The 24904-nt window shown below is 39.5% G+C and overlaps 1 protein-coding gene across 9 annotated transcripts; it reads left to right on the top strand.

Annotated features, from left to right (window-relative positions):
* The first annotated feature begins 264 nt into the window (after nt 1-264).
* Nucleotides 265-24629, top strand: SPDL1 (spindle apparatus coiled-coil protein 1). 9 transcript variants are annotated; one of them, XM_048960619.1, is made up of 13 exons: nt 4365-4449; nt 5544-5948; nt 7619-7796; nt 9823-9999; nt 10545-10739; nt 11029-11178; nt 11817-11915; nt 12715-12825; nt 15186-15326; nt 16083-16192; nt 16362-16549; nt 17598-17943; nt 23804-24629. In XM_048960619.1, exons 3-13 carry the CDS (start codon nt 7638-7640, stop codon nt 23952-23954), a joined length of 1827 nt encoding a protein of 608 aa, XP_048816576.1. In that variant the 5' UTR covers nt 4365-4449; nt 5544-5948; nt 7619-7637; the 3' UTR covers nt 23955-24629. The 9 variants fall into 9 exon arrangements, with proteins under 9 accessions (XP_048816581.1, XP_048816576.1, XP_048816574.1 ...); XM_048960617.1 differs by having other exon boundaries at nt 4392-4487; XM_048960620.1 differs by having other exon boundaries at nt 4406-4449; nt 5910-5948.
* Nucleotides 24630-24904: the final 275 nt, after the last annotated feature.

Genomic DNA, 24904 nt, shown 5'->3' with positions numbered 1-24904 from the left:
CTAGATTCTGCCTTTTAGCTGGGAGGTATCACATACTGCTAGTTTGATGAACTTCAAAAAAAAATAATAATTAAAAAAAAAAATATATATATAGCATTGATGATCAATATTTACATTGACCAAAAAAAAAAAAAAAAAGTATTTTATAGTAGGCCTGAAATGGGGTTCAGGTGAGAGCTAAATTGGCTTTGATTGTGACTAATGACTTCCAGCTTGGAATGCTGATTATACTACTTGAAATGCACAGTAACAGTACCATAATTCCTGTTCAGAACATTGATAGCCTATTCTGATAATCTATTCTTGAATCTTATATCTTTTTTCAAAACGAAGCTCCATTAAGCAAAGCTGGTTTAACATTTAAAAGTTATTACCTAAGCTTTGTTTATCACGGAAGAGATTCGTAGAGCACCAACAACCGAGAGCAGTCCCTGCAGGAAATGCACGCGGTAAGTAAGGCAGGCAGCCACGAGGTGGTGCTGGCGGCTCACGGCTCCCGGGCAACGAGCGGGGAGCTCTGAAGAAGTCGCAAAAGTAAGGCGGCTGGAGAACGCTGCGCTACCGTAACCATTGCGGCGGTACAAATGCTTGAGAGGCCACGGCTGTTGTCGATAAGTACATCCATTAAAGCACGAGTTACAAAAAGCAGCAATTTCAAAAATGCTATGGGGCAGTTGGTAATGCTAATGATAATTGTATATTCTCATGTCACAAAATGTAACTTTCGATGCTTATTTGATACTTTTACTGAATTGCTTGTTAAATGTAGTACTGAAATACTACATTAATTAAGTATCAGTGCAACAATTTAAACAAAAACTAATGTCACATACCTAATTCATAATGTGTGTAAAAATTAATTTTAAAAAGGTTCAGGACCAGTGTTCAATTACATGTTCAACGTAATGGTTACCTAAACTGATATTAAAGTACGGGTGATTTCTCTTGGTGCAGCTCAAAACAAAAGGGATGAAATTAGAGCTGCAGAACACTCTTTTGTTCTGTTAAACTGTGATTTGATGAGGATTTTGATATAGTTGTTATGAGAGTGACAGAAACTTTGGGCTACCAGCTATAAATTGTGAGCTACCAGCTGGTAATTTTGTCATTCACTATTTTGTAATTGTCGCTTTAATTGTAGATGTTTGGAAGGCTTAAAAGAAACATACAATTTGACTTGAAGTTTTAAAGTGAGGATGAAAAGTAGGAAAAGGCAACATGGCATACAAGATGCTAGTCTACTTATAGTGTGACTTTCACTACAGTTCAGTTCTGAACTTCTTCACCTATCTCCACTAGAGTCTGTACACCTCCATAACTGGACCCCTACCTATTACATGTATCTAGGAATTTCATTCCGAGTCTCCCAGACCGTTGAATAACTAGCATACAATGTGACAAATTGGAGTAAAAGTAATGGAAAATGCCAGCTTTTATACAGGAGTATCTTGTATTTAAAACAGACTCTAGATAGACTACTTATTTATGTTCCCCAAGTAATCATGCAAAGCCTCTGAAGGCTAGTTAACATGAAATTAGCAAGAAAACTGCAAGAGATGTCTTTGTTTAGCTAACATGTCTGAAACAGTGAGACCAAGTGATTTGGATGAGGTCAGCCACTAATAGCCTAAAGTGGATTAGAAACAGCCTGTTACTGGCCCTCAATCTGTTGCTGTAATTACTGAACTACGTGATTTCTTTGCAACAGAACTGAAGCACCACTGTACTTGGAATTCAGAGTAATAACCCAGAGACTGTTAATTCTATATACTTAAAGGTGAAAGTGCCTCATCTCAAAAAGAAAAAAGAAAAGCAGAACACTTCAGTAATAGATATCAACTTGAAAACACGGGATTAAAATTCCTCTTTTAGATGTTGCACCAGCAAGCGTAACGTCTGCAGATTGTACAGAATGTAGGGCTCTGAAGTGAGGAGTAGGAATGTCAACAAACAAAAAAGCAATCCTCATGCTTCTGTTGCTTAACCCCCTCAAAATGAATTAAGCAGCTAGTAATCAGATTCTCAGTAGGCTGCTATTACTCACTTGTTTCCTATAGCATTCAGGATCTTGAGCATAGAAGCAAAACAGTTATCAGCTCACATTATAGTGTTCAGATTCACTAAGCAATTAGTAGGTAAAGATTAAGGCATATTTAATCTGATTTGTTTTATAAAGGCATAAAATCTCCTCTATGTAATTACTTCATTATTTGATACAGAATACTTACCTGCTTCCATAGATAAGACTTAGAAGATATGCATTTACATTTTATACATTCAGTAGTGTACAGTTTAAATTCATAACAAAGTGGGACAAAAGTGTTTGTCTCTATCAAACTACATGCACTACAAAAGATAAACTCTGACCTTGTCTTTCTATGCTCTTCTACAACCACTTACAAGTAAAATCTAGTTTCCTACAAGCTAAGTACTCCCACATTTCAAGGAATCTTTGTATGTAGCCAAGCTCTGAATACTGTTATTATGCAGCTATTAGATCTTTTATAATGCTGGTGAAAAATCTTACGGTATTATGATAAAAACTTTGTGCCATTTGACAAATCTGTATTACAAGAAGCTTATTAGCAACTAACTGGTGCAAGTGTTTTATATTCATAAATAATAGATGTGATTTGTAAAACAGAATCAAACAGTATCCTAGTTGGTGCTAATTCAATATGGAAAAGAGAAGTTCTGATAATAATTGAATGTTTTAAATGATTTTTCATATAGGGTCCATGTCTGTTTTAAATATCAGCTGCTAAACATGGCTGTGGGACTGAAATGAGGGAGAAGCAGCATCTGTTTCAGTTGTTTGGTAATTTAGCACTTAATGTTGGATAATTGATCTGATGGAGTAATCATATTAATATGTAGCATTTACAATGCATTCTACATTTTTCAAAGCTGCACTCAAATAACTGCCAGGAGAACTATATAGAGTTGTTAATTCAGCCACTGCTATCCTTGTTTTAAAACAAGGGGGCTGAGCTGTAGGTATTTGGAGTGGCTAATCACACAACCAATGCAGCAGAATCAGGATTAGACCAGAGGAATCTCTTGCTTCCTGACCCCGCTCTAATCAAGTTGGCATTCTTGCCTGTCTAGACCATTCTGTTTTTAACTATTAATCCCATTTCTATTGACAGAAGCTAGACCCACATGCTTTGATTAAACAGTAAAAGTATATATAGTAATATATGGTTCTGACTGTTTCCTTTTCATTGCCATCTTCTGTAGAGTTCTGTACCATATGCTTATTTTCCGAGCCCCAGTTATCATAAGATGTCTATTTTTGTCTTGGTTCCTGCAAATAGGATTGTTACCCATGCACCTACTTACAGCCTGTTGCTTGAATTTAGCTTTGTGTTACATGAGTAGATCCCTAAAGGCAGAATTTGCTTCAGTGTGTTCCTGTGTGGTGGCTTTTCTTGTGCATGTTACGTTAGATATGAGAACACATCTTCCATACACACTGGTGTCGTTAGAGAGGGTGCAAGCATATATAAATTTATCATTTAACCACTGCTTTAAAAATGAACGTTCCTCAGGCTTCCTTTCAGAGCAAACGAAAGGGCTCCAATGCCCATATTTTACTGTTGCTGCTTGGACTCCACCAACAGAAATGCACAATGGAACAGTCCAGCTGATGAGTTTTGCTCTTTTGTGGATGTTATTCACAACTATGAATTCTGGGCAACCTACTGCTATGAAATTCCTGTCTGGCCTCCCTGTCTGGTGGAGCAAAGGAAGATGAGCAGATCCCAATACGTGCTAGGGAGAAAGGAGCAAGCAGGACTAGTGTAGTTCATGCCTGTGCTGTAAGCTCTGCCATTTGCTGCTCAGACTTCAGAGGAATTTTGAGGATAAGCTCCACTGAGGGGAAAGCACAGTTTGGTTAATTAGAAGGCTGTAACGTTTCCTCGGGACAGCAGTCACCGCTGAAGAATGGATCTTCTTAACGAGGCACAAAGGAAATACTTCATGTGCTCTGCTGTCAAGACCAAGAACTCTCCTCTAAAATACTGCAGGGTAGAGCAGATTGCTCCTCCGCTTCGCAGCACTCCTAGATGATTTGCAATGATTTCTGTATCTCACAATTTACTCTGTGCTCTTTAAACGACGCGCTGCCACGTAGGGCTTTGCAGCTGAACGCAGTTCTCAAGGATGCCGTACATCAGCTACGCACCGCTAAACAAACACAAGCTAGGGCTGATTAACTTCTCAGAACCTCCCACTCCGTCTGCGCAGATACCATCCGCTCCCTCACAGACGCTTTCGCGCCCACGCTGCACATAACGGTCGCCACAGGCACGCGCCCGCCTAGGCGCACGCGCAATTCCCCTCAGCGGGCAGGCGGCAGCGCGCACGCGCTCTCTCTGCAGAGCGCGGCTGGCGGGGGCGGCTCTCGCGATACTTGAGGCGGGGCGACGGAGGCGAGTTTGAACGGTAGCAACGGTGGCGGCGCGGGGCGGCGCGGGGCTGAGGTAGCCGGAGCGGAGCGGAGCGGCAGGGCGCGGGGCTGTCTTTTACTTGAGGGTTTTGCTGTCTGTTATTACTCCTTCTGCGTTCTCCGGCGGCCCCGGGGATGCTGAGTGAACGGGGCTGCGCGCTGCCTGTATCGTTAACGTGGCGTAACGGCCTGCGTTAGAGAGCTGAGACAGCGCTGAGGTGGGCCGGTTGCTGAGGTGACGTGCTCGTGGACGGGGTGCTGAAAGGTCAGATTGCAGCCTGACCCGTCTTTTGTCCTTGTAATACTTGTCCGCCCAGCAATGCGTATGGCAGAAGCCAGCACAGCCCTGCAAATCGCTTGGTGGATGATGAAGTAGAGTTGTTCGAGTAACCAAAGCAGTCTGTAAGGGGAAGGTCTGGCCTCAAAGACAGGAATTGCCTTGGATCTTACAGCTGTGGTCTGACACCCATCAGTACTTCTGGTCGGGTCTGTGCTTAGGTGGCTGCTGTGTGTGAGCCCTGGGGTTGGCAGTGAAAATAGAAGGAAGATACAGAAGGGAAAAGAAAGTTTAAGTGTCAGGAAAGTGCCTTTTTGTCTCTCACCTGTTATTTGTTGTAAGGAGTGGTTAAATGGCTGAATAATGGGAGTCTGGACACTTCCACACTGAATCTGTTATAAACTGTAGCCAAAAGTAAGTGACTCCTGTAAGGGTGTAAATGCAGACTGACTTCCTTCTTGCCTGCCCACTTCGTTAGCTATTGATTTAACTTGAAAAACTTTTCAGATCAATTCACTTAACCTCGTGTAGAACATGAAGTAGCAATCTATTCCCCATACCACACTGTAGTCTTATGAACAACACTTCCTGGTCCAATTGAGTTCATCCCAAATAAGGCAGAGAAAAGTTGAGGTTCCCTGTTATCCCGAAGACATACTTCTTCCTTGTACTCAGCAAGAAATTTGTGAATAGGGAACCAATGGGGTCTTTTCAAGCTTCAGTTAGAACATTTTTTAATTTCATTACATCCTTCTGGTGTTATTCAGTAAATGATCTGTTGACAACCAAAAGAAATTGTCTTTGAAACTGCAGGAAACATCGGAGGAAAGACTGAAGAAATGGATGGTAGCAAGGCAAATTCACGCATGGTCCCTAGAAATGCCATTGGTGCTGGAAAAAGGCAGCCCTGGATGTAGCCCTGCTTCCCAGCTTGGGAAGACAATTGCAGTGCGTCTTTCCTTTGGCAGCAGTGCCGGATTTAGCTGTTCCTCTACTACCTGACAGCTGTCTCAACAGAGGTTTGAGTAAGATTTGCCTTTCTGCGGGGTTTTAGCAGGTGATCTCATTTCCGTGAGACAGCCGCGGTCATTGAGCTCTTAAGACAGGGACTGCTGTGAAGGTATCAGCAATGTGTACTTTATCTGGAATGGACAGCTGTGTTTGTTGTTTGTTCCGCAGGGCATAAAGGTTAAGTGAAGCTTAAATGGACTTTTGAAGGTGAGTTAAAAATATTACTGAAGTTTAATGTAAGCCAGGGGCAATTAAATTATCTCTAATCTTCACATGTTTCTGTTGGAGCAAACAAGTTATTTTATATTATTTTTTTAATTTCTGTTTATTAGGTAAGAATTAATTAACGCCCTTTGGTGCAAATGCCTGCAGGGAGTTTTGTCTAGTTTTACTTATGGTACCTTCTTGCCTTTAACAAGAATTAGTTAAAGATTAAATTCTAGGCAGTGTGTGTCTGTGTAGTACTTACAGTGTTCTATAAAGTGTTACAGGTTCTTCTAACATATTATGTGTATGTCAAATCTGTATGGTTTAAGATTTATTTCAGGTTAAGGGTGTAGAACTGCTATTTCCAGTACTGGAATAAGTAGACATGAAAAAATGGTTTCTAAGTTTAACATAAAGAAGAAATTAGGGAAAATTAATACTGATTTCCATCTTGTCCCTGTGAAAGGAACTCACAGGGTTCTAATGCAAAGGTTTTCTGTCTGTTAAAATGGTATCTTATAAAGGAAGCTGAGGAGCTTTAGTGGGATTATTTTTGGTACAGCTTGCAAAGAACGAAGATATTACCCTGAAAACTTACTTATAGTCTTTGCTGTATTCACAAGTGAAATTTGCTCTACATTAAGACTAGCATCTTGTGCATAGGATATCTTTGTGAACGTCAGCCAGTAGGAATGAAGGACCATATGATTTTTTTTGAAGTGATATAAAAATTAGGATCATTGGCTCTGCGAAATTGACTGTAGTTTTTGTGTTATTGTTACTATGTGCTTTCTGAGAAAATGCTTAGCTTACATGGTTCAGAAGCTCGAGTTTACTTAGAGATCTCTGTTTTAATGGGATTGTTTTGTACTGTATGGATTTAGAAGGCTTAGGAGTAAGCAGTCGTGCAAGCAATTGGTGCAAGTGTGGAATGAACTTTGCTTTTTAAATATTTTGCTTGAATCCGTGTTTTTCTTTCCGAAACATCGTCCTTTACTTATCTCTTATGTTTTGATATGAAGATGAAAAATTAATGAATTTTCTAAAACTTGTGACAGACAGATGGTTAGTAAAAGTAGGCTACCTGAACTAACTTCAGTTTAAAGCTAATAACACTCATGACAAACAAAAGTAAGCGCTTAAATAAAAATCTGTGTTAAAATTCATACATTCTAATCTGGACTTTACTTTTTACTTTCCTTCAACTGCCTCTGCCCATTTCCATGTCCTACTTGGTGTCATTAGGAGTAAAACGTTTGTGAATACAACTGTCTGCATGTCTTAAGTGTTATTGCATGCACATGGTTTTATTTATGATAACGTGGAAGACATCACTCACATGAATAATTGTTTTTAGCCTTCTCTGTCAAGGTAGCTATGTGTTGGGTATCTCTGATTCTGCTGCAGTTGCTGTGTTGTCAGGAACTGCCCTAGGGTATGCAGGACTTGTTCAGCATATGCTGTTCCTGCTCTGCAGTCACGACCAAGTTGACAAACTAATCATGTTATTATTCACAGGACTACTTGTTAGAAAGCTGACTGCTTTTTGTCTTGTGCTGATGCAAACATGCACCTCTGTATCCTAATAAAGCATGGAAATACAGTAACTTTGTTCAGTTGAACTGCTGTAGCAGGTTGCTATTGTAATTTTTTTTTCTTTTCAAATTGAGGTAATAAAAGGAAGAAAAAATGGAGACGGAGACCATTTTAAATCTTAGACAACAACTGAAAGAAGCAGAGAACGAGCGAAGGAAGGCTGCACAATATGGCTTACACTTGTTGGAGTCTCAAAATGAGATTCAGAATCAGTTGGATCAAATACGTCGGGAATTAACGGAGAAGACTGAGGTGAAGGTTTTAAGTACAAGACTAAGAAGTTACTTCTATTTTCTGAAAGTCACAAGTGTTTTAAACACCTTCTAGAATTTCTAGATGGACCTTAATTAAACTCCTTATTTTAAGTATCGGGAGGGTTTTTGATCATTGCTTTAAGATACGGAGCACAATTTTATCCAGCTGGGCGTGGTTTCAGAGCTCATTCTGCATCAAGTGCTCAGTACCACGTAGGATTAATTACCTCTTATTAAAAATGAATAGTAGTTGCTGAAGTGTGTGTTGGGTCTGTCTAACGATTTATGATATGCTTGCCTTGTGATCTTTGTGTTGCTTAAGCTGTACAGAAGGCTTTGGACCACCAACGTGATGAAGTTGGTTTCATTTGCTGTACACGCTTCAAATTTTCTAAATACTGGAGGACTGTGAATTTTAGTACATTTCTTTACAGCTTAGAAGTAGCTAAGTGTTAAAATATAGCAATGTTAATTAGTCTTCCAGTCTTTTAGGTAATTGTGAGAGAAAATTGAAGTGTAAGGAATCTTTTTCTGCTTTGTTAAACGGTTTAATTTTGGCTTGTTTATTCTCAGCCTAGACTTCAAATCTTCTGTTTGTCTTTATTTGCTCCTAGCTGTGCATTGCTGTCTCTTCCGTTGTGCTAGAGCTAAAATGTGTATTTTTCTCCTGGCCAACTGTTGTGTTGTAGCACCCTGCTGTTCTGGAGGAGCACTAATAACTTATTTTGATTGGTTTGCCATTAGCAGGCTTAGTGCAAGAGAGGCAGTTGGAAATTACAAGTGATAAAGAAGGCATGACAGGATGATCCTTCTGAGCAGGCAGCCTGCTGTGGTATTGCTGTGTTGTGAAGCTGCACCGTGGGTTGCATCCCACCACTACAGACTTGAGCAAATCTGAGCTAGGCTTGTGTGCACTAGATCCATAACGGAGTTCAATTTCAAGGGCTGGGGGAGGGAATTGTTTGCTTTTGTATTGCACAAAAACGTGTGAAAATCGTGATTATCCAATGGATAATTTAGGAAATGATTTCTGCTTTTACCTGTGGAATCTGAGAACCAAAACAACGCTCATGGATACAAATGTGAATTTTAACAATGGGTACAAGATTCTTCAAAGAAGTTTTGCATGCACTTCTCTACAAGTCCATTTAGGTACTTGATAGCATTAGACTTCTTGCTTTCCATGGGTCTGCACTACAGTGCGTTGCCAAACGCTGTCTTTGAAGCTTGTTCTATGTATTCAAGGTAAATGTGTCCTTGCTAAGCAGGTGTCTAGGCTGCAGGGATGGATTTCATACCTGACAGGTCTCAGTTTTATGTTCTTCTATCTTCTGATTTGACTTTAAAATTTATTTATTAATAAAACATCCTGCACTTGTAGACTCTCTAGGTGATTTATCTTTTCTACGTTAGTGTTTTCTTCTCCTTCTGCTTAATGGCTAGCTGAAGGAAGAGTGCATTGAAGGAGATATTTGGCACAGAGGAGGAAGGTAATTAGGAAGGCATTTTTCAATGTGGACATGCTCATCGGATTTATCACTATCTATTGTCACATTATAACACTAGGGAGCTTTGTCTTTACCAGGCACAGATCCCAGCTGTTCTGCAGCAGGGGAACATTCAGCGTAGCGTAACAGCTCTTAATGCAGTTGGATTCCATCAGTGGTAGAAATACAACATGTGAACTTGAAGTTTTCTGCCTCTCCCTCTCTTCCCCTCACCCTCCCAAAAATAAAATTACAAAGTTTTCAGAACTATTTTGAGTAGGAAGAAATGCAGTTTCCACAGAGGAGAGAATATTACATAATCCACTACCAATTCAATCATAAAAATTCAGAGTGGGGGGGGTTGAGTTTTCCTACTCCTTTTTAGTAGGGCATGAGAATTCCCTAAATGGATCTTCAACAAAAGGTTGAGTGAATTTTGTGCTTTTAGTAGCTGGGGTCTTGATGTAGAACCTTTACTCAGTGAATTGTTCTGCATGAACATTTTCTCTAGACTTACTAGCATGTTATTTCTTTCAGAAATTTGAACAAGAGAAATATTCTCTTCAGAGGGAAATCGAACTTAAGAATAGGATGTTGGAAAGCCTGAGTTTTGAATGTGATGCCCTCAAGCAACAGCAAAATGTGCAACTGGATAAACAGAAAGAACAGCTAACCAGAGCTCATGGACAAGAAGTCAATGACCTTAAATACAAGGTTTGGTATCTAATATACATATAACATGTTGCTAATAGCACTTGAAGAAGAAGTGTTATACTCAGGAGCATGTACTTGTAAGCAGACAAATGTAGCAGTTGTGTTGTGTAGCCATGCTTTATTTTGCCATGTAAGTTCAGCAGTTCACCTCTGAGCTGAGCTTGTGCTTTATTTTCAGCTACCGTTACAAAAGAGTTAAAATTATCATGATGACTTTTATTCAGATCAAATCTTGAGTAAACACTTCAGGAAACTAAGGCTGAAGTTGTTGATTAAAGAGCAGAGAAAACGCATTCTTTAACTTGTCAAAGAATGTTGTCACAGAACCAAATTATTGGCATTAAGATGAGAGCTCATTTAGTTGATGTTTAACAAACAAATCTGCATAGTTACACTGAATTGCATCTGATTTTAAGGCTTATTTTTAAGAGATGACCCTTAAGTTGCACTCATAAGGCATTTCTACAATTAGAACGTAAGCCAGAAGCGTTGTGATTTTGACTATTTTATTATAAGCGTTTACTTAGTTCTCAAATGTCTTTAAGTTGGAGAATCTGAAGGCAGAACTAGATGAAACTCGGCTCTCTGAGAAACAACTGAGGCACAAAGTAGACCATCAGAAGGAAATAATTGCTGCCAAAACAGAAGAGCTGCACATGATGTCTGAACGCGTGCATGAAACCATGTCTTCAGAAATGCTCAATCTTCAGATGGAGCTCACAGAACTAGAAAGTGTGAAGGTATGTGATTTAGCAGTTGATCAACAGGAATGAGAGCTACTTGAAGGTAAAAATTCTGATTCTTACTGAGTTTTAATCGCTGTGTATATTTTGCCAGTTGGATTGGCCTTGTAAGAAATTATCCACCAAAAAAGCACAATAGTCTTAAGTATATTTTAATACAATCCCTTCCACGTAATATTTTTGCATTAATGGCAGTTATTAGCAACAAACCTGTTTGGCTCCTTGGCCTGCTTTTCTTGAAACTGTTTAATATGCTTTTTATTTCATGCCTGATTTTTGTGTTTAGGCCAGTGTTGAAGAAAAGCTGAATGAACTGCAGTACAGCAAAGAGCAACTAGAACTCATCAACAGTAACTTACGTAATCAGCTGGAGCGTCTACAAGCAGAAAAGGAAGAGAGGGAAAAAGAAGTTGTTTCTTACTGTAATGCACTAGAGGTAATTTTATTCAACCGTGCTGAATAATCCTTGAGTTCAACAAGTAGCTGGTGCTAGATTTCCTCTGAAATAGGAAGAGGAGCCCTGAGAAGAATTCTGAGTGGGGGGGGAGGAAAGAGAGAGGATCTACTGGCTAAATTATGCTTAGTAGATCAATGTTACCTGTAAATAAGTTATTTCTATACTGATGTTCTCTTGTGGAAGGCTATCTGTGAAGATCCTTTGCACTGCAATATTCTGCCTCATAAGAGGAACTTGTAACAGGTCACATATTTCCATTTCTATTTCGCATTCCTGCTGAATGCCTTGCGAGATGCTGTACTAGGGAGTAGCAGGTGTGTAACTCAGTATCACAGAAAGGCTGGTAGTTTGCATCATCAGTCCAGCTGAAAAAGCTCTGAGTCTTTCTCTCAAGGGTTTAGTGAAGCTCTTGTCTTGAAGAGCAAGTGGAATATTAGGCCTTCTAGTGAAACAACTTCCACAGTCTTTATGGCTAGAACTACATACACAGCTAAATGCTGTAGTATGAGTATTTACTTGTGCTAAATGCCTAAGAAATTAACATATATAACAACTTGATTAAATTATGGAACTGATGTATTGCATATTAAAGTAATGCTCTCTTTGCTTAAATCTAGAAAGCTCGTGAAGCTAATCAAGAGCTTCAGGTTCAGCTGGATCATGTGGTGCAGCAATCTTTGGACCCTGCAAGTAAAGGCAATTCTCTCTTTGCTGAGGTACAGCTGTGCCATGGGTATCTGGGAATATTCAGAGGAGGGAAGATAAACTTCATCATAAGAATAGGAAAGAACTTGTTTTCAGTGCAACACCTGATTATTTTTAACTGATCTGTCTGGCACAAGTATCTGTTCTTCCAATAATCCTTCCGTATTGAATTGTCTGGGAATGTCTGTAGAAAAGAATTTTTATGCGTTTTCTAAGGTTGGGGAGTGAAGTCATTAATGTTGACTGGTTGTCAAGATGAAAGATGGCAGTCTGCAGCTCTTGGCTCTGAAGAGTTTTATTCAGCTGGTAATCTTTCCTTAATGCAGAAGATAAATGTTGAAAAACCTAAATACTGTTTTTTTTAAAGCTGCTGAACAATGGCTGGATGTTGGAGCATTTGGCAGGGTTTGTGAACTAGCCTTTGAATAGGAGTTGAGCTGGTACTGAATGCCAGCCTTTTCTGACCACACTCAGTGAATGGCTTGAGTTGATGCACTGTTCGTATTTATTTTAAGTTGCTTGCTTCGATTTAAATCAGAACAAATCTGTAGTGAAGCTGATGCTTTTAAAATATTATTCCAATATCAAAAGCGCAGAGAAATCCCTTGTACTTTACCAATGGCCTTCAGCTGCTTGCAGCACTATCTGCTCACTGTTCATCTCAAAAGTGATGCTAATAGCACACTGCTGATGGGAAAGCAGTATTTTCAGAACCAACATCAATTTCTAGGCACCTTCTCTTGAAACTCAGAATCCAAGTGACAACTTGTTATCGTTTTCATAGTAATAATTGTGAAAAATGTTCTGTAGGTGGAGGACCGTAGGGCAGAAATGGAACGACAGCTGATCAGTGTGAAAATAAAATATCAGTCACTACAAAAACAACATGCATTCACTAGAGAACAATTGCAAAGAATGAAGGTATGATTATCACTGTAATGCTCCAGGGTTTCCTTGGGGTCTGATAAGTCAATGCTTTAGAATGTAGGCTAGGAGGTCTGATTCTCTCAAGTGTGGTAGCATCAGTCTGGGTGGATGGGTGGGGAGGAGCAGGAGACATCATTGCTTCCAACTCAAGTAGAGCGCATCAGCCTTCTTCCAGTGCCACTTCTTTATTCTAGAATGCCAAGTTGCACTGAAGAAGCTGTGCTTACTTTAGCAGTAGTTGTTTACTGGGTAAAGTATAACAGTTTCTGTCACTCAAACTAGCTTTCAGTTTGTCTTGCCTGTTGCTTTGTTTTTTGTTTGTTAGTATGTCAATAAATTATTTGTTTTAATTGAGGCTATTAGGAGTAAACAAACTTCTCTTCCTCCTGTGATCACACCTTTTTCCTTCTGAGTTGCTTTCTTGGTTGTTTTCTTCCTACTTTTCCTGTACTCAATGCAAGAGCAAGAGTTCTAAGGCTTCTCACTACTGTTTCAGTTAGCCCGTTTTCTTAGATTGGCAGCTTGTAAGTTAATAAATATTGTTGAGAAAGCTAGTTAGCAGAAGCTGTTTTGCAGCATCCCATTTACACTATCATGTAAAACTGCCATCTGTTTTCATGTTGGCTTTCTAATCTCACAGTACAGGAGTGGATTCTTTGAGTTTGATCATGCATCTTGTCTGAGAACAGTGCTGAAACAGAAGTGATGATAATGAGTAGCACTGCACAGCTGTGTAGCTTAACCAAAGTTGAAAGTAAGATGTCTGAGTAAGATCAGTTTTAGAATCTCCCTTCCTCCTTGTGCAGTGTGGGAGACGGCCATTCAGCCAGTTATGAACATTGTATTCTGAAAGGCTTTACCTGGCACTGAAGTAAATTGGTATCCCTGTTCTCTTAATGTTGGAATTTGTAATTTCAATGGCTCAGGCTGCCTTCTTAGGTCCCTTTTAGTATCTCTTCTGTTTTGCATCGCATCGTGCTGCTGTGTTAAACTCAGTGTTGAATTAACTGATTTCTCCTTGTTCAGCAGCTGGCTCCAATATTGTAGTTAGCTGTGTTGTTTGAGCCTCTGTTGTCAGAATATTTGAGTGTGGTATTGCCTGATAACGTGTGAGGATCTGACTTAGGACCATAATGTGAATGCTGCTCCCATAGAGGTTTCCTCATGTCTGGAGTGTTCCCATAGCTTGCAGTAGCCCTTCCAGTTTCTTAATTTTTGTAGTTGTTTTTTTATGTAGATGAACTGCTGTTGTCAGTCTTGACAGTTAGCAAACGAGCTCTTAAGTGAAGGGGAAACATCAGGATTCTACATCCTTGGGAGAAAACGAGTGTGCTTCTAGTGAGCCAGTGGGGATTAAAATGTTGTGTTCCCCTTTTCTCCTGCACAAGTTACAAGGAGGAAATTAAATTGTTTTTAATTCCAGTTTGAACACATAACTGTTAATATCCTTTATTTTCTATTTGAAAGGTAGAAGATGGCGTAGGGTAAATGTTCTTCTGCAGTTTTCTTTGTTAATCTGCAGTCTAACTTGCTTCTGTTGATCCTTTCCCTGGGACTTCTCCCACGTGTCTTTCAGTGGTGCTCTATCCACGCTCACCTGTCTGGTGACAGTGCCACAGTTCCCATTAACGCCACGTTGCATGTGTATGTGCCTGCGTGTCCTTTTCCTGTTGGAATGCCTGTTGTGCCACTCACTACTGACTGTGCTAAGGACCTTCTATGGTGTTGCTGTGATACTAAGTGTCAGAAAAATCTGCTGTAAATATGAGAGTTGGATACGCTTCTCCTTTTGTAATGAAAAAGGATATTTCTGTGCTTGGAAGGGTTACATTTTGGGATAAGTAATACAGAATGTAAACGTAAATTACCATCTATTCCTCAGAATTAGAAATGCAAAAAAAAAGTTATGTTCTTTTTTTGTTCGCTTTTTCTTCACTTTTTGGAGTGCTGGAGTATTTTAAGTGAGAAATTCTTCATAGATATGTTTAGCTTTCAAGGGGCTGGGCTGTAGTGGGGTTCTTCTTACCATGGAGTTTAAGTTTGCTGTGAAATGTCTTGTGTACAACTTTGGCAGCATATTTATAGACTCCTTAGTCATTGAGGAGAAAGATAGAGCACCTTGGGACCATAATGAGTTCAGGAAGGCCTTATCTGTCTGGCAAACTGTTAGTATTTGCATTGTCTTAGGGTGGCACTGTTTAATTGTCAGAGGTGCATTTAAGCCTCCAGTGCTGTTCTGTATTCACAGTTAGCAGCACAGGGCTTGGATACCCTAAGCTTTCAGGGAAAGAGGATAATATTTTCTGTCACTTAACCCAATGCTTGTTCTAAGGATTTATTACCTTTTTTTCCAGCTGCAAATGGCTACCCTGCTACAGATGAAAGGTTCTCAGGCAGAATTTGAGCAGCTGGAACGCTTGCAGTCAATGTTGGAGCAAAAGAATGGTGAAATAGAAGATCTTCTTGTGAAAGTGAGGCAACTAGAAAAATTCAAGGTATGTGGTCTGTGATTAAGTGAAGTCACACAATTGGGAGTAACATAGGAGAAAAACTGTGGAAAAAATGTCATGTAAACTTGATAGGTATTTATTTTTTTTCTGTACCATAAATAGTCAGGAAAGAAAAAGATTGTTTCAGATAGCTGTGGAGTACTTGTATCTGTTGACTGATAAGAGGTTCTGAGATCTGGTTCAGATCTTCAGATGTGTAGAGGGACAGTTTTAAATCTGAGTAGCATTTTCAAATAGCAAAAAAGAGGTGAGCCTAATGTAACACAGTGCTGATGTGTGTTGTTGAACACTTGCTGCACCTGTAACATCTTCAGTAAAGTTTTCATCTAAAAATTGTCAGTGACTTTGGCTGTTGAGTAACAGGGTTTGTCCTTTACCTTTGTGCGTCCAGCTGTTGAAGCATAGAAATAAAGACTTGAAGCAGATTTTTGAAGGGTAAACTAAACGTTCTGTGCTTTCAAGTAAAAGAGGAAGATATTATTTTGCTATTCTGTTTGGAAACCTTTTGGATTAGGGAGCTTGTTGCTTAATTTTTTTCCTCTCCTTTCGCTGTGAGAGAGAACTGCTAGTTTCAATGCAGTTTGGCCTTTGTAGCAAGTTCTTCTGAGGATTCTTGTGTGTTTAAATGTTTCTACAACGAGGCTTCAATAGAGAGACGCACAGAGAGCTCGACCCAAGGACTTAAGCCAATGTACTTCTGAAAGTTCACTAGTTAACAGCTTAATGTTTTCATTTCATGAGACTTTATATGAGAATATGGAAGAATGTAGAGCTGGTAGCAGCTCAAAAGGAGGAGAGTCTGAAGATGGTTACTACGCTGACTTGCTGCAAATGAAACTCGACAACTCAAAGTAAGTCAAATTGAGGTAGAAACTTTAATAGCACTGGAAGATCCCTTTTTATCTTCCTACTGCTGGATTTTAAATGTGAATTTTATTTGGAGCAGCTGAATGTGTACTTGACTCTGTACCTGCTGTCTGAAAAAGAATGTCTGAATGACTGTATTTTTTTCCCATCCAGCAAGGAAACCGAAACCTTGAAAAATGAGCTATCTTTGCAGAGGATGAAGGCTTTGTATGAGAGCCAAAGGGTTCTGGAAGTTGAAAGAAAACTCTTTACAAATGAGAGGCATTTGCAAGCTTGTCAGAGTGAGAACATGAATTTGCGAGTTATGCTGGATGAATTAAAAATGAAATATGAACCTGAAGGTAAAAAGTTATTTTCCATATATATAGAGAGAGAGAGAGAGAGAGAGAGAGAGTTTCCATATATAGAGGGCTGGAACACCTCTGCTTTGAGGGAAGGCTCTGGGGAGACCTCATTGTGGCCTTCTAATGTTTGAAGGGAGCCTATAAACAGGAGGGGGAACAGCTGTTTACAAGGGTGGATAGTGATAAGACGAGTCTTTAAAATGAGACGGGAGGTTTAGGTTAGATGTTAGAAGGATGTTTCTCACTCAGAGGGTGGTGAAGAGCTGGAACAGGTTGCTCAGGGAGGCTGTGGGTGCCCCATCCCTGGAGGCATTCAAGGCCAGGCTGGATGTGGCTCTGGGCAGCCTGGTCTGGTGATTGATGACCCTGCACATAGCAGGGGGTTGGAACCAGATGAGCATTGCGGTCCCTTTCAGCCCAGACCATTCCATGATTTTATGATACATGTATAGCAGTACTTGTAGGTATCTGTTGATGAGAAGTATCAGCTTGCTCAATGCGAGCAGCTAATCTGAGCTTTGTCATGTACGTGAAACACTTGGAGGAAAAGCTGTTTGGGAGTGTAAGGTGTAAGTGTAAGTACTGTAGATGAAGTTTTAACAAGAGGCCCACCTGAAAACACATCTGACACCTGCCTTTCTGCAGAAACAAAGGACTTGCAGTCTCTGGAGGAAGATGAGTGAGGAGTTGTTTGGACAAATTTGTTTTAGTACATTTGTCCAAACCCAAAAACTTTAATTTTTATTGTATTTGTGGAAGCTTATGTCAGCAGCCTCCAGAACAGTAGATCTGGTGTTTTGCAAGCCTACTTCTGTTGCTCTGCATTGTAATGTAATATTACTAAGAGACTGCGTTCTCTGGAAGGGATGCATGTTATCTCTTAAGAATTGTTGTGAGGTCTTCAGTCAGGTGAAATGTTCTTTACTGGCTTTAATGGTTTTTCTTTACTGGCCTTAATGGTTGGAATGTCGTGTTAGACAAGTTAGCCACAAGTTATCTTTGTTTGTGTACACAAAGTACAGCTCTTCTATTTTTTTTCCCTTAGAGTTACTTAAAGTCACTAAAACTAAAAAGAAAAGGGAGAAGATTCCAGTGGATGCTGCTTGTGAATACTTAGACAGCAAAAATACTTCAGCAAATGAGGCTCCTCTCATTCATCTTCCAAGTAAGGAGGAAGCTAAGATGACTTCAAATAACTTGGAGCAAATTGATTCTTCATCCAAAAAACAAGCACTCGAAGCATCACCAATAAATGTAGCTCTTCAATCAATGGACAAAGCAGTAGAACCTGAAAGAGAAAGAAAGAGAGTTAAAACTAAAGATGACAGTCTTGACACCTGCACGTCATACAGCAGAAGCGGAAGTAATTTGCTGACTTCTAATGCCCCCAGGTCAGTGTCAGCTTCTGTGTGTGGTCAAGGCAATCAGCACAGACCTGCATCTCTTTTCTTTCGCTGCATGAACTGTGCTATCCACTTGTTTATCTGTTTCCTCAGTGTTGCATGCAGTGCAATTCCTAAGCTCCGGCTGCCTACCTTCAACCTCTCAAAACCTTTTAGAAAGATTAAAATGGAATAAATCATAAAATTTATGAAAAGGACTCTTGAAACTGCAACTGTTCTTGAAATAATGTTCAGGTTCAAGGTGTGTACATACTGTTACAACTCAGTTGTTTTGCCTTTCTTTCGAAACTCAGACTGTTTTCTGTCGTGTAACTGCATTGCATCTCTAATTTAAAAAAACCCAAGCAATAGGTATCGTGCTTCAGTTTCAGACCTCATTCTAGCCTTCCTCTATTTCAGATTGAGATAAAAGCCTAAAAAAAAAAAAAAAAAAAAAGTAATTCTTAATCCAAATAAAGCTAACAGAGTTTGCTGTATGCAAGATTATATGTTAATTGTGCTATGAATTCATATTAGCAGGCCACTGCCTTTGCTAACCTGGATGCATGATAACTTGAAATATAACTGTTAAAACTAAGATGGCAATTGTTTCATAAATGGAGAATGAGGTTACTTTTGTTAAAGTGTTTTAAGGCAGTAATTAGTGAACATCTGAATTCTGATAGAAGCAATGCTGTTTCTTTTTCCCCCTCAATTCCTCTTTTCTCCAATTTATAGACATCACTGTATTAAACCTAGTACTCTGGGGGTAATTTCTGGGATGCTTTAGATGATTTGAGCTTATGAAATGATAATATTTGGTAGCAGAAATAACACTTCTGTACTTCTCTTGTTTCCTACCCCCTTTCTCCTTAGCTTTTTTCAACTTTATGTTGTGTTTGTGCATCTCTAATGTGAGCACATAAGAACTTTAAGTTATCATTCAGGGAGAAAGCAATAGAATGTTTGTCAGGAATATACTGATAAATAAAAGAAAAAAAAAGGTTCTTTCATGCAGCTTCCTTATGGTTTGTTTTCTTTGGCTTTTCATGTAACCCTGATATGAGGCTGGAGATAAAAGGATTACTTGAAAATCTAGAGTGTCTTGAAGCCTAAAGCATCCCAGTCTAGAATTCTGTTTTATCTGTCTGTCCCACACAATCCAGCTTCCTCACTGTTTCTTTGTCTCCCTCCTTTAATGTGTATTTTGTTTTACAAGATTCCTTACTGAGTTCTCCATAGCAGTAGTTTTTTTACTCACTAGATTCCATGAACCTTCCAATGAGGCCGAGATGTGCCAAAATATTTACTCTGTTTTTAGGTACTAAGTTTGTGTTTAGTATACAGAAAGCTTTCTTGATAGGTGACTTGATAGGGACAAACTGGAGATGCTTAACACTGTCAACAAGAAATTGTTTCCTAACATTCTTAAAAATAGCAGTGTGACTTGAGTTGAGGTTTAAATGTGTTGATTGAGAGAAATGTGTCTGGATTCTCAGCATTCAGAGGGCATTTGTTCCAGAACAGCCTGAAACGTGTTTCAGTTTTGAAACAAAACTGAAGAAAGTTAAATGGTTGTTTAGGGTAGGACTGTGTCTTATGTTGAGGGGAAAATGTTGGTGTGAAAAACACTTCAGGTCTTACCGACAAATAGCTTTCAGACCAGTGGAATCTAGATTGACAGCAGCTTCCACGATGGAGAATGGCCTGCTGCCTGAGCTCTGTAGTCTGATCCAAAGTGGCATTCAGATGCAGTTGGTTATTTTGACTCGGATCGATCACTCGTGGCTGCTGGATGTGGTTCAGAGGTTGAAAGGAACTGCGCAGTGCAGTCTTAGGAAGCTGTCTGCATCAACTGTGAGTGAACGAGCCGTTGATTTAGCTACAGCAGTGTGTGCAGGGACCCTTCCTGAGGAGGAAAGAGCAGAGAGGTCAGGCATGGGTGCAAAATGTTGAGAGGAGAGATTTATGGTGTTCTCTATGCGTAAAGGAACAATTGTGTGAACTGGGCAGGAAAATGGAACCTTATTTTTGAATATTTTTCTGAAGAAGGTGAAATGTCTGCAAGCAGTAAATTGTAGGAAAAGGGTTCTGTGGACTGAGGAGGTAAACCTCTTCTGAGCTGGAGGGGGGTTGAGGAAAGGAAAATGTTTTATGGCACTGATGTTTTGGAAGTATAGAAAAAGCGAAAGAGGATGAAGCTGTAGTTCAACAAAGGTTTTAATCTTGCACACATAAGGAATAAAATATAATAAGGGAGAGGGGAAACATCTTTCCAACCCTTCGTAAATCCACCCCCACATCTGGTTTTGAAATGATAGCAGAGTGAGTAAAGGGTAAATCAAGGAAGAAGATTCTGGGCATGTTCAATATCATATCAATAAAATAGCAAATCCCCAACTAATCATCTTGATAAGGATTACCATTAAGGATTTCCTAAACCTTAACATTTTTATGCTATATTAGGTAGGAAATCTTGATAAAATCTGGGTATTTGAGAAGCTAGTTTCTTAAATAAAGAATCCCTGGACTGTTTCGTGATGCATGTGGTTAAAACCCTACATGGGGTCGTTGCTGAATGGAAGGGGGCAAAAAGTGTGGGCACATTTTTTTGTGCAATAATGTGGCAGTGTTACAGCTGCACGGAATGGAATTGGAGCATTAACACTTTAACTCCCAGTGCACTACGTGGTGTTATGATGTGGAATACTGGAAACCAGAAAACACAAAACCTACTATGCTGGTTTGTGAAATAAAATGTTGTACTGTAACACTTAAACCTGAAGTATAAACTTCAGTTGTGAAACTTGCAGCTAAAACTGCCGTGGTATCAGATGGTCTTCAGAATATGACTGGAGCTTTCTTGAGGGAAGTGTGGGAGAGGAGCGCTGAATTCTGTCCTCAAGCACAAGAATTGGACTGTGTTAGAACTGAAAAATAAGAGATGTCTTGTGATGCTCCTGAGGAGCTGCTAGGCCAAATTCCCAGTGCATTTGGTGACTTGAGCAGTCAGCAGAACAGTCCAGGTGAAAAGTACAGGTGAGCATATGCTGAGTAGTGTTACTTTTTATCAGCTCATTGCACGTGAATGAGCAGTTGTGTTTGTATCTTCAGGAAAGCTGAGAATAGAATAGTAGCTCTGAACTGACTTCAGCTGTTCCCCAGGTTGCAGAGAGCATTAGATTTCTCTAAAACTTTTAGGCTAAAAATCTCAGTCTCATTCCATGTATCCTTGTATAACAGGGGTTTGGTTAAGGGAATGCCAAGTCTCCACTTTGGTAGGTTACATAATTTTGAATGGTTGTTCTTAAACTGCTTTTCATTTGCTTTTTATCTTAGCAAGTGTGTTTCAAGGTTGTTTTAAATGGCTTTCTAATATTTACCGTAGGCACACAGAGTATCTGTGTGGAGGTAATGTCAAGGCATTAAAATGAGGATGTTGCTATTAAGAGTTCTATCCATGAAAATGATATCCCTTGAAGTCTGAGTCAATGCAATTCCTATAACTTCTTTTGTTTTTACCTGTAGTGGAGGAAAAAACTCTTGCCTGTAATTGCCTGTAACAGTGGATGGATTTCCATGATGAATACATAACGTCGTGCCCTGCTTGTTCTCTGACTGAAGTATCTTCCTAGATGTGTCTTCAGTGTAGACTTAAATTGAGGTATTTAGTGGAGGACTTCAGAAGTATTAAATACAGATTTTAAACGTATTTGAGGCTCCTGGTAACAGCAGAAGTGTTTCTATGATAGGTAGCAGTCATGGTTGAGTGTATCGAAAGAGTAGGGAGTTTTCTGGGATGCCAGAGGTATTCACTGGTGTTGTCTTCATGTTCTTTGTGTAGCTTGCAAAAGTACCTTTTCCAGTGTCACTGCCAGTCTGGGCAGTCATTGCTTCAGACACCGTACAGCTTGATGCTGCGTTGGCATTGCAGTGAACCACGTGAGGGAACTGATCTAGCTGCTTGGTTTCTGTTTCCAAACCCTAAAAAGGGATTCTGACCCTTGAGAACATGGCGTGTTGAGGCTGTTGTTGGAGGGTTTTGTTTTTGTTTTTCTGTTTTAGAAACAAATAAAAATGCTGAGCTGGGAGTCCCTGAAGGGGTGGTGGTGTGAAATGTTACACTTGGAAGATTGCTGGGGGGAAAAAAAACAAAGCTTTTTGCTTTTTTTAATAATAATAATAAGAAATATTTATTTTTTTTAACTCCATAAGCCTTAACAGCTGAATGTTGTTTGGTTAATTTTGGAATTTAACTGAATACATTTAAGCGTTGCTTCTCATGATCTGTACTGCCCATATCTATTGCAACTTGTATGTGCATGTAGCTGAGCATTTTAAGTATAAATAGCTACATTTTTCTCTCCTGTTGGAACAAGCAGCTGTTCAGTGTTATTGTGAGGCAATGATGCTTTCATTGTGAATCGGATTTCCAAAGGTACTTCACTCCATCTGCATTTGTTAGATAATTCTGTTAAAATCCTGTTGTGCAACTCTGGAACATTTACAGTTCTGTTTTTATGCGGCCTTTTGGTTTGCTTGAAGACTTGATTTGCACATTGGTTGGTTTGGGGGATTTTTTTCCTTTTATAGGAAATTCTGCTAGAAATTCTGACAGCTAGGCAGCTTGGGGAAGGTGGGAGGTGGGCTTTGGCAGAGATCCTTCCAGGTGGAAGAGAGGAGTGGCAAATGAAGAGCACCTACCATAGGAATGTGGTTGGTCAGAAAGTATCTGTCTCTGAATACAGGTGCTAGACTGTAGCACAGTCTGAAATGCAGATTAAACTCTAACCAAGAGATAATTACTCAGTGTGTTTTCTCCTTACTCCTCCTTGAACTGGAGGCTCTTGTGGTCATGCTCTTACTTGGCCACTTGCAAGTTGCAGCACACCTGAAATGGAGTGCAGCTGGTGGAAAGCTGCTCATGGACAAAAGATGGGTTACCCATCAGAATTACAGGTGTGGGCTGCTTACACAGTAAGTCCCAGAGCAAACATAGCTGGCTTAGGGGAGATGCACAACAACCCATGGTTGCTTTGTATTGAGACAGTGCTTATAGGAAATAATGTGCAGGGATGAGACGTTAGGTTTGTATTGACGTGTGATGTTTAATTTGTGACTTTTCATAAATTGTTTTGCTTTTGAAACAATAATAGTCAATTGTTTGTCGGAGATTGAGAAAATATGACTATAAACTAGTTTTAATGACATTTGTATGCCTGTTAACTAAAGCATCAAATACTTTTGAGGTCTAAATGCTTTTTAACTCTTAAACAGCATCGTGGCAATTGCCATTGTGTTCCCACCTACATTCATAACAGAATTAAAACAAATCACTGGACAAATGATGTAATGTTGAGCCTGATGATAAACTTCCCACTTCGTGTTTTCAGATCTTCAGGAACAGAGATAAAGAGGTAGTAATGCAAACCTTGGTTGGAAACCAGGGTGTTGCTTTTTGTGGATTCTTTTTTTGTACTGTTAATACAAAAGCTCAACTTTATCACTGTCTGATGTTGCTGGGACTTGTTTTCACTTGGAGATTTGTTTTCATGTGGTATGATTTCCTTTGCATACGTGGCACAAGTAGTGTGTTTTTCTTATAGGCTGATCCCAACCACTCACCACTTTCAGTAAGCTTTATTTGCCAGATACTTCAACAGATAAGAGGCAAAAAAAAAAGGCAATATTGAAGTTACCAAATGAGAAGGAATTATATAAACGATATTTTCCCCTCTTCTCTGCTTGCTCTGTATTTGCATGTGGATGCTCTATCCTGGTTGGCTTGCTCATTTTTGCTTTGATCTTTTATTTTAGCTCTATTTTTTATTAAGTAAATATGTATTTAGAATGGTTGCTTTGCCTGTAGGTTAACAACTGAATCCAGATTTGAAGCTACAGAAACCCAAGATAAGAAGGAAAATGTAATCACGACCAAGAAGAAAACACAAAAGAAAAAATACACTACATTGCATGTGTCTTCTAAGCCAACTCCTGAAACACAGTGTGCTCAGCAATAAATCTTTCTGGAAGGAATCTGAATAATTTGGAGTCCTGCTTCAGCAGGAAATACTTCTTGCACATAAACATGCAGGTTCCTGATGCTGATCTGCCTTGTTAAATGAACAGTATGGCTGCATTAATGATGTGCACATCTGATGACTTCACTTCCCAGGACCCTGCTAAGTGCCCAGCAGCATCACCTGAAGTGTCGCCTGGTGCTGAGACTGAGCACTTGTTAGTTCTTGTTTGTTTGAGTCAGCGGTGTTCTGAAAGACAAGCACTTGCTATGGAAGTCACCTCATGTGATAAATGAGGGTTAATCCAAGCAATACCTGGTGGGCAGTGGTGACTAGAAGAAAGCAAAGCTGTCTGTAATTGCTCCTGAATTTCTTCCATTTCCTGGATTCAGATTTCTTAATGTTTTTTCCCCCAATTTGCATCTGCACCTTCACTGTGAGGTTGCTCTGAGAGCTGAATGTGTGAAACTCTCTTCACACACTTTGTGAGATGGTATTATTTTGAAACTTTATTTTTACTGATAATTAAAATAAACTTCTGCTTTTTATTCCTTCCTAAGGTTGATCTGTTGCATTGGAGACAAAATATTTTTTTCTGAAACTGCCATTTTGAGAGAGATTTGATGGCAAGCATTTTGTTTAAGAAATACAACTTAATAAAAGCTGGTAAATCATGATGCGTGTGCCGTGTCTTTGTTCTTAGGAAATGAACTGTTTCATTCAGTCTGATCTATGATGTCTGTGTAGTCTGAGAATCTTGGTAGTCTTCTTCCAGCAGGTAAGCAGATACCCAGGAAGAGTTCGTTCTTCTTGATGCTGACTGCACGTATGAACACCGCGTGGAAGAGACTGTGCTTCTCCTAGTACAAGCAGCACACATTTCTTCCCACATGGTTAGAGGATTAATTTTGTTTACTGTTACCATATGCTGAGATGCTATTGACATAAAA

Source organism: Lagopus muta, chromosome 14 (genome assembly GCF_023343835.1).
Source record: "Lagopus muta isolate bLagMut1 chromosome 14, bLagMut1 primary, whole genome shotgun sequence".
Lineage (NCBI taxonomy): Eukaryota > Metazoa > Chordata > Aves > Galliformes > Phasianidae > Lagopus > Lagopus muta.
The sequence above is the reverse complement of the archived record's forward strand: the minus strand, read 5'-3'. Positions and strand labels throughout refer to the sequence as shown.

Bases quoted from the DNA above. Each gene is read 5' to 3' on its own strand.
- SPDL1 (XM_048960624.1), top strand. From the start codon at position 7,638: ATGGAGACGGAGACCATTTTAAATCTTAGACAACAACTGAAAGAAGCA. The intron at 10,740-11,028 runs GTATGTGATTTA...TTTTGTGTTTAG, and splicing joins CAGAACTAGAAAGTGTGAAG to GCCAGTGTTGAAGAAAAGCT. The intron at 11,916-12,714 runs GTACAGCTGTGC...AATGTTCTGTAG, and splicing joins GCAATTCTCTCTTTGCTGAG to GTGGAGGACCGTAGGGCAGA.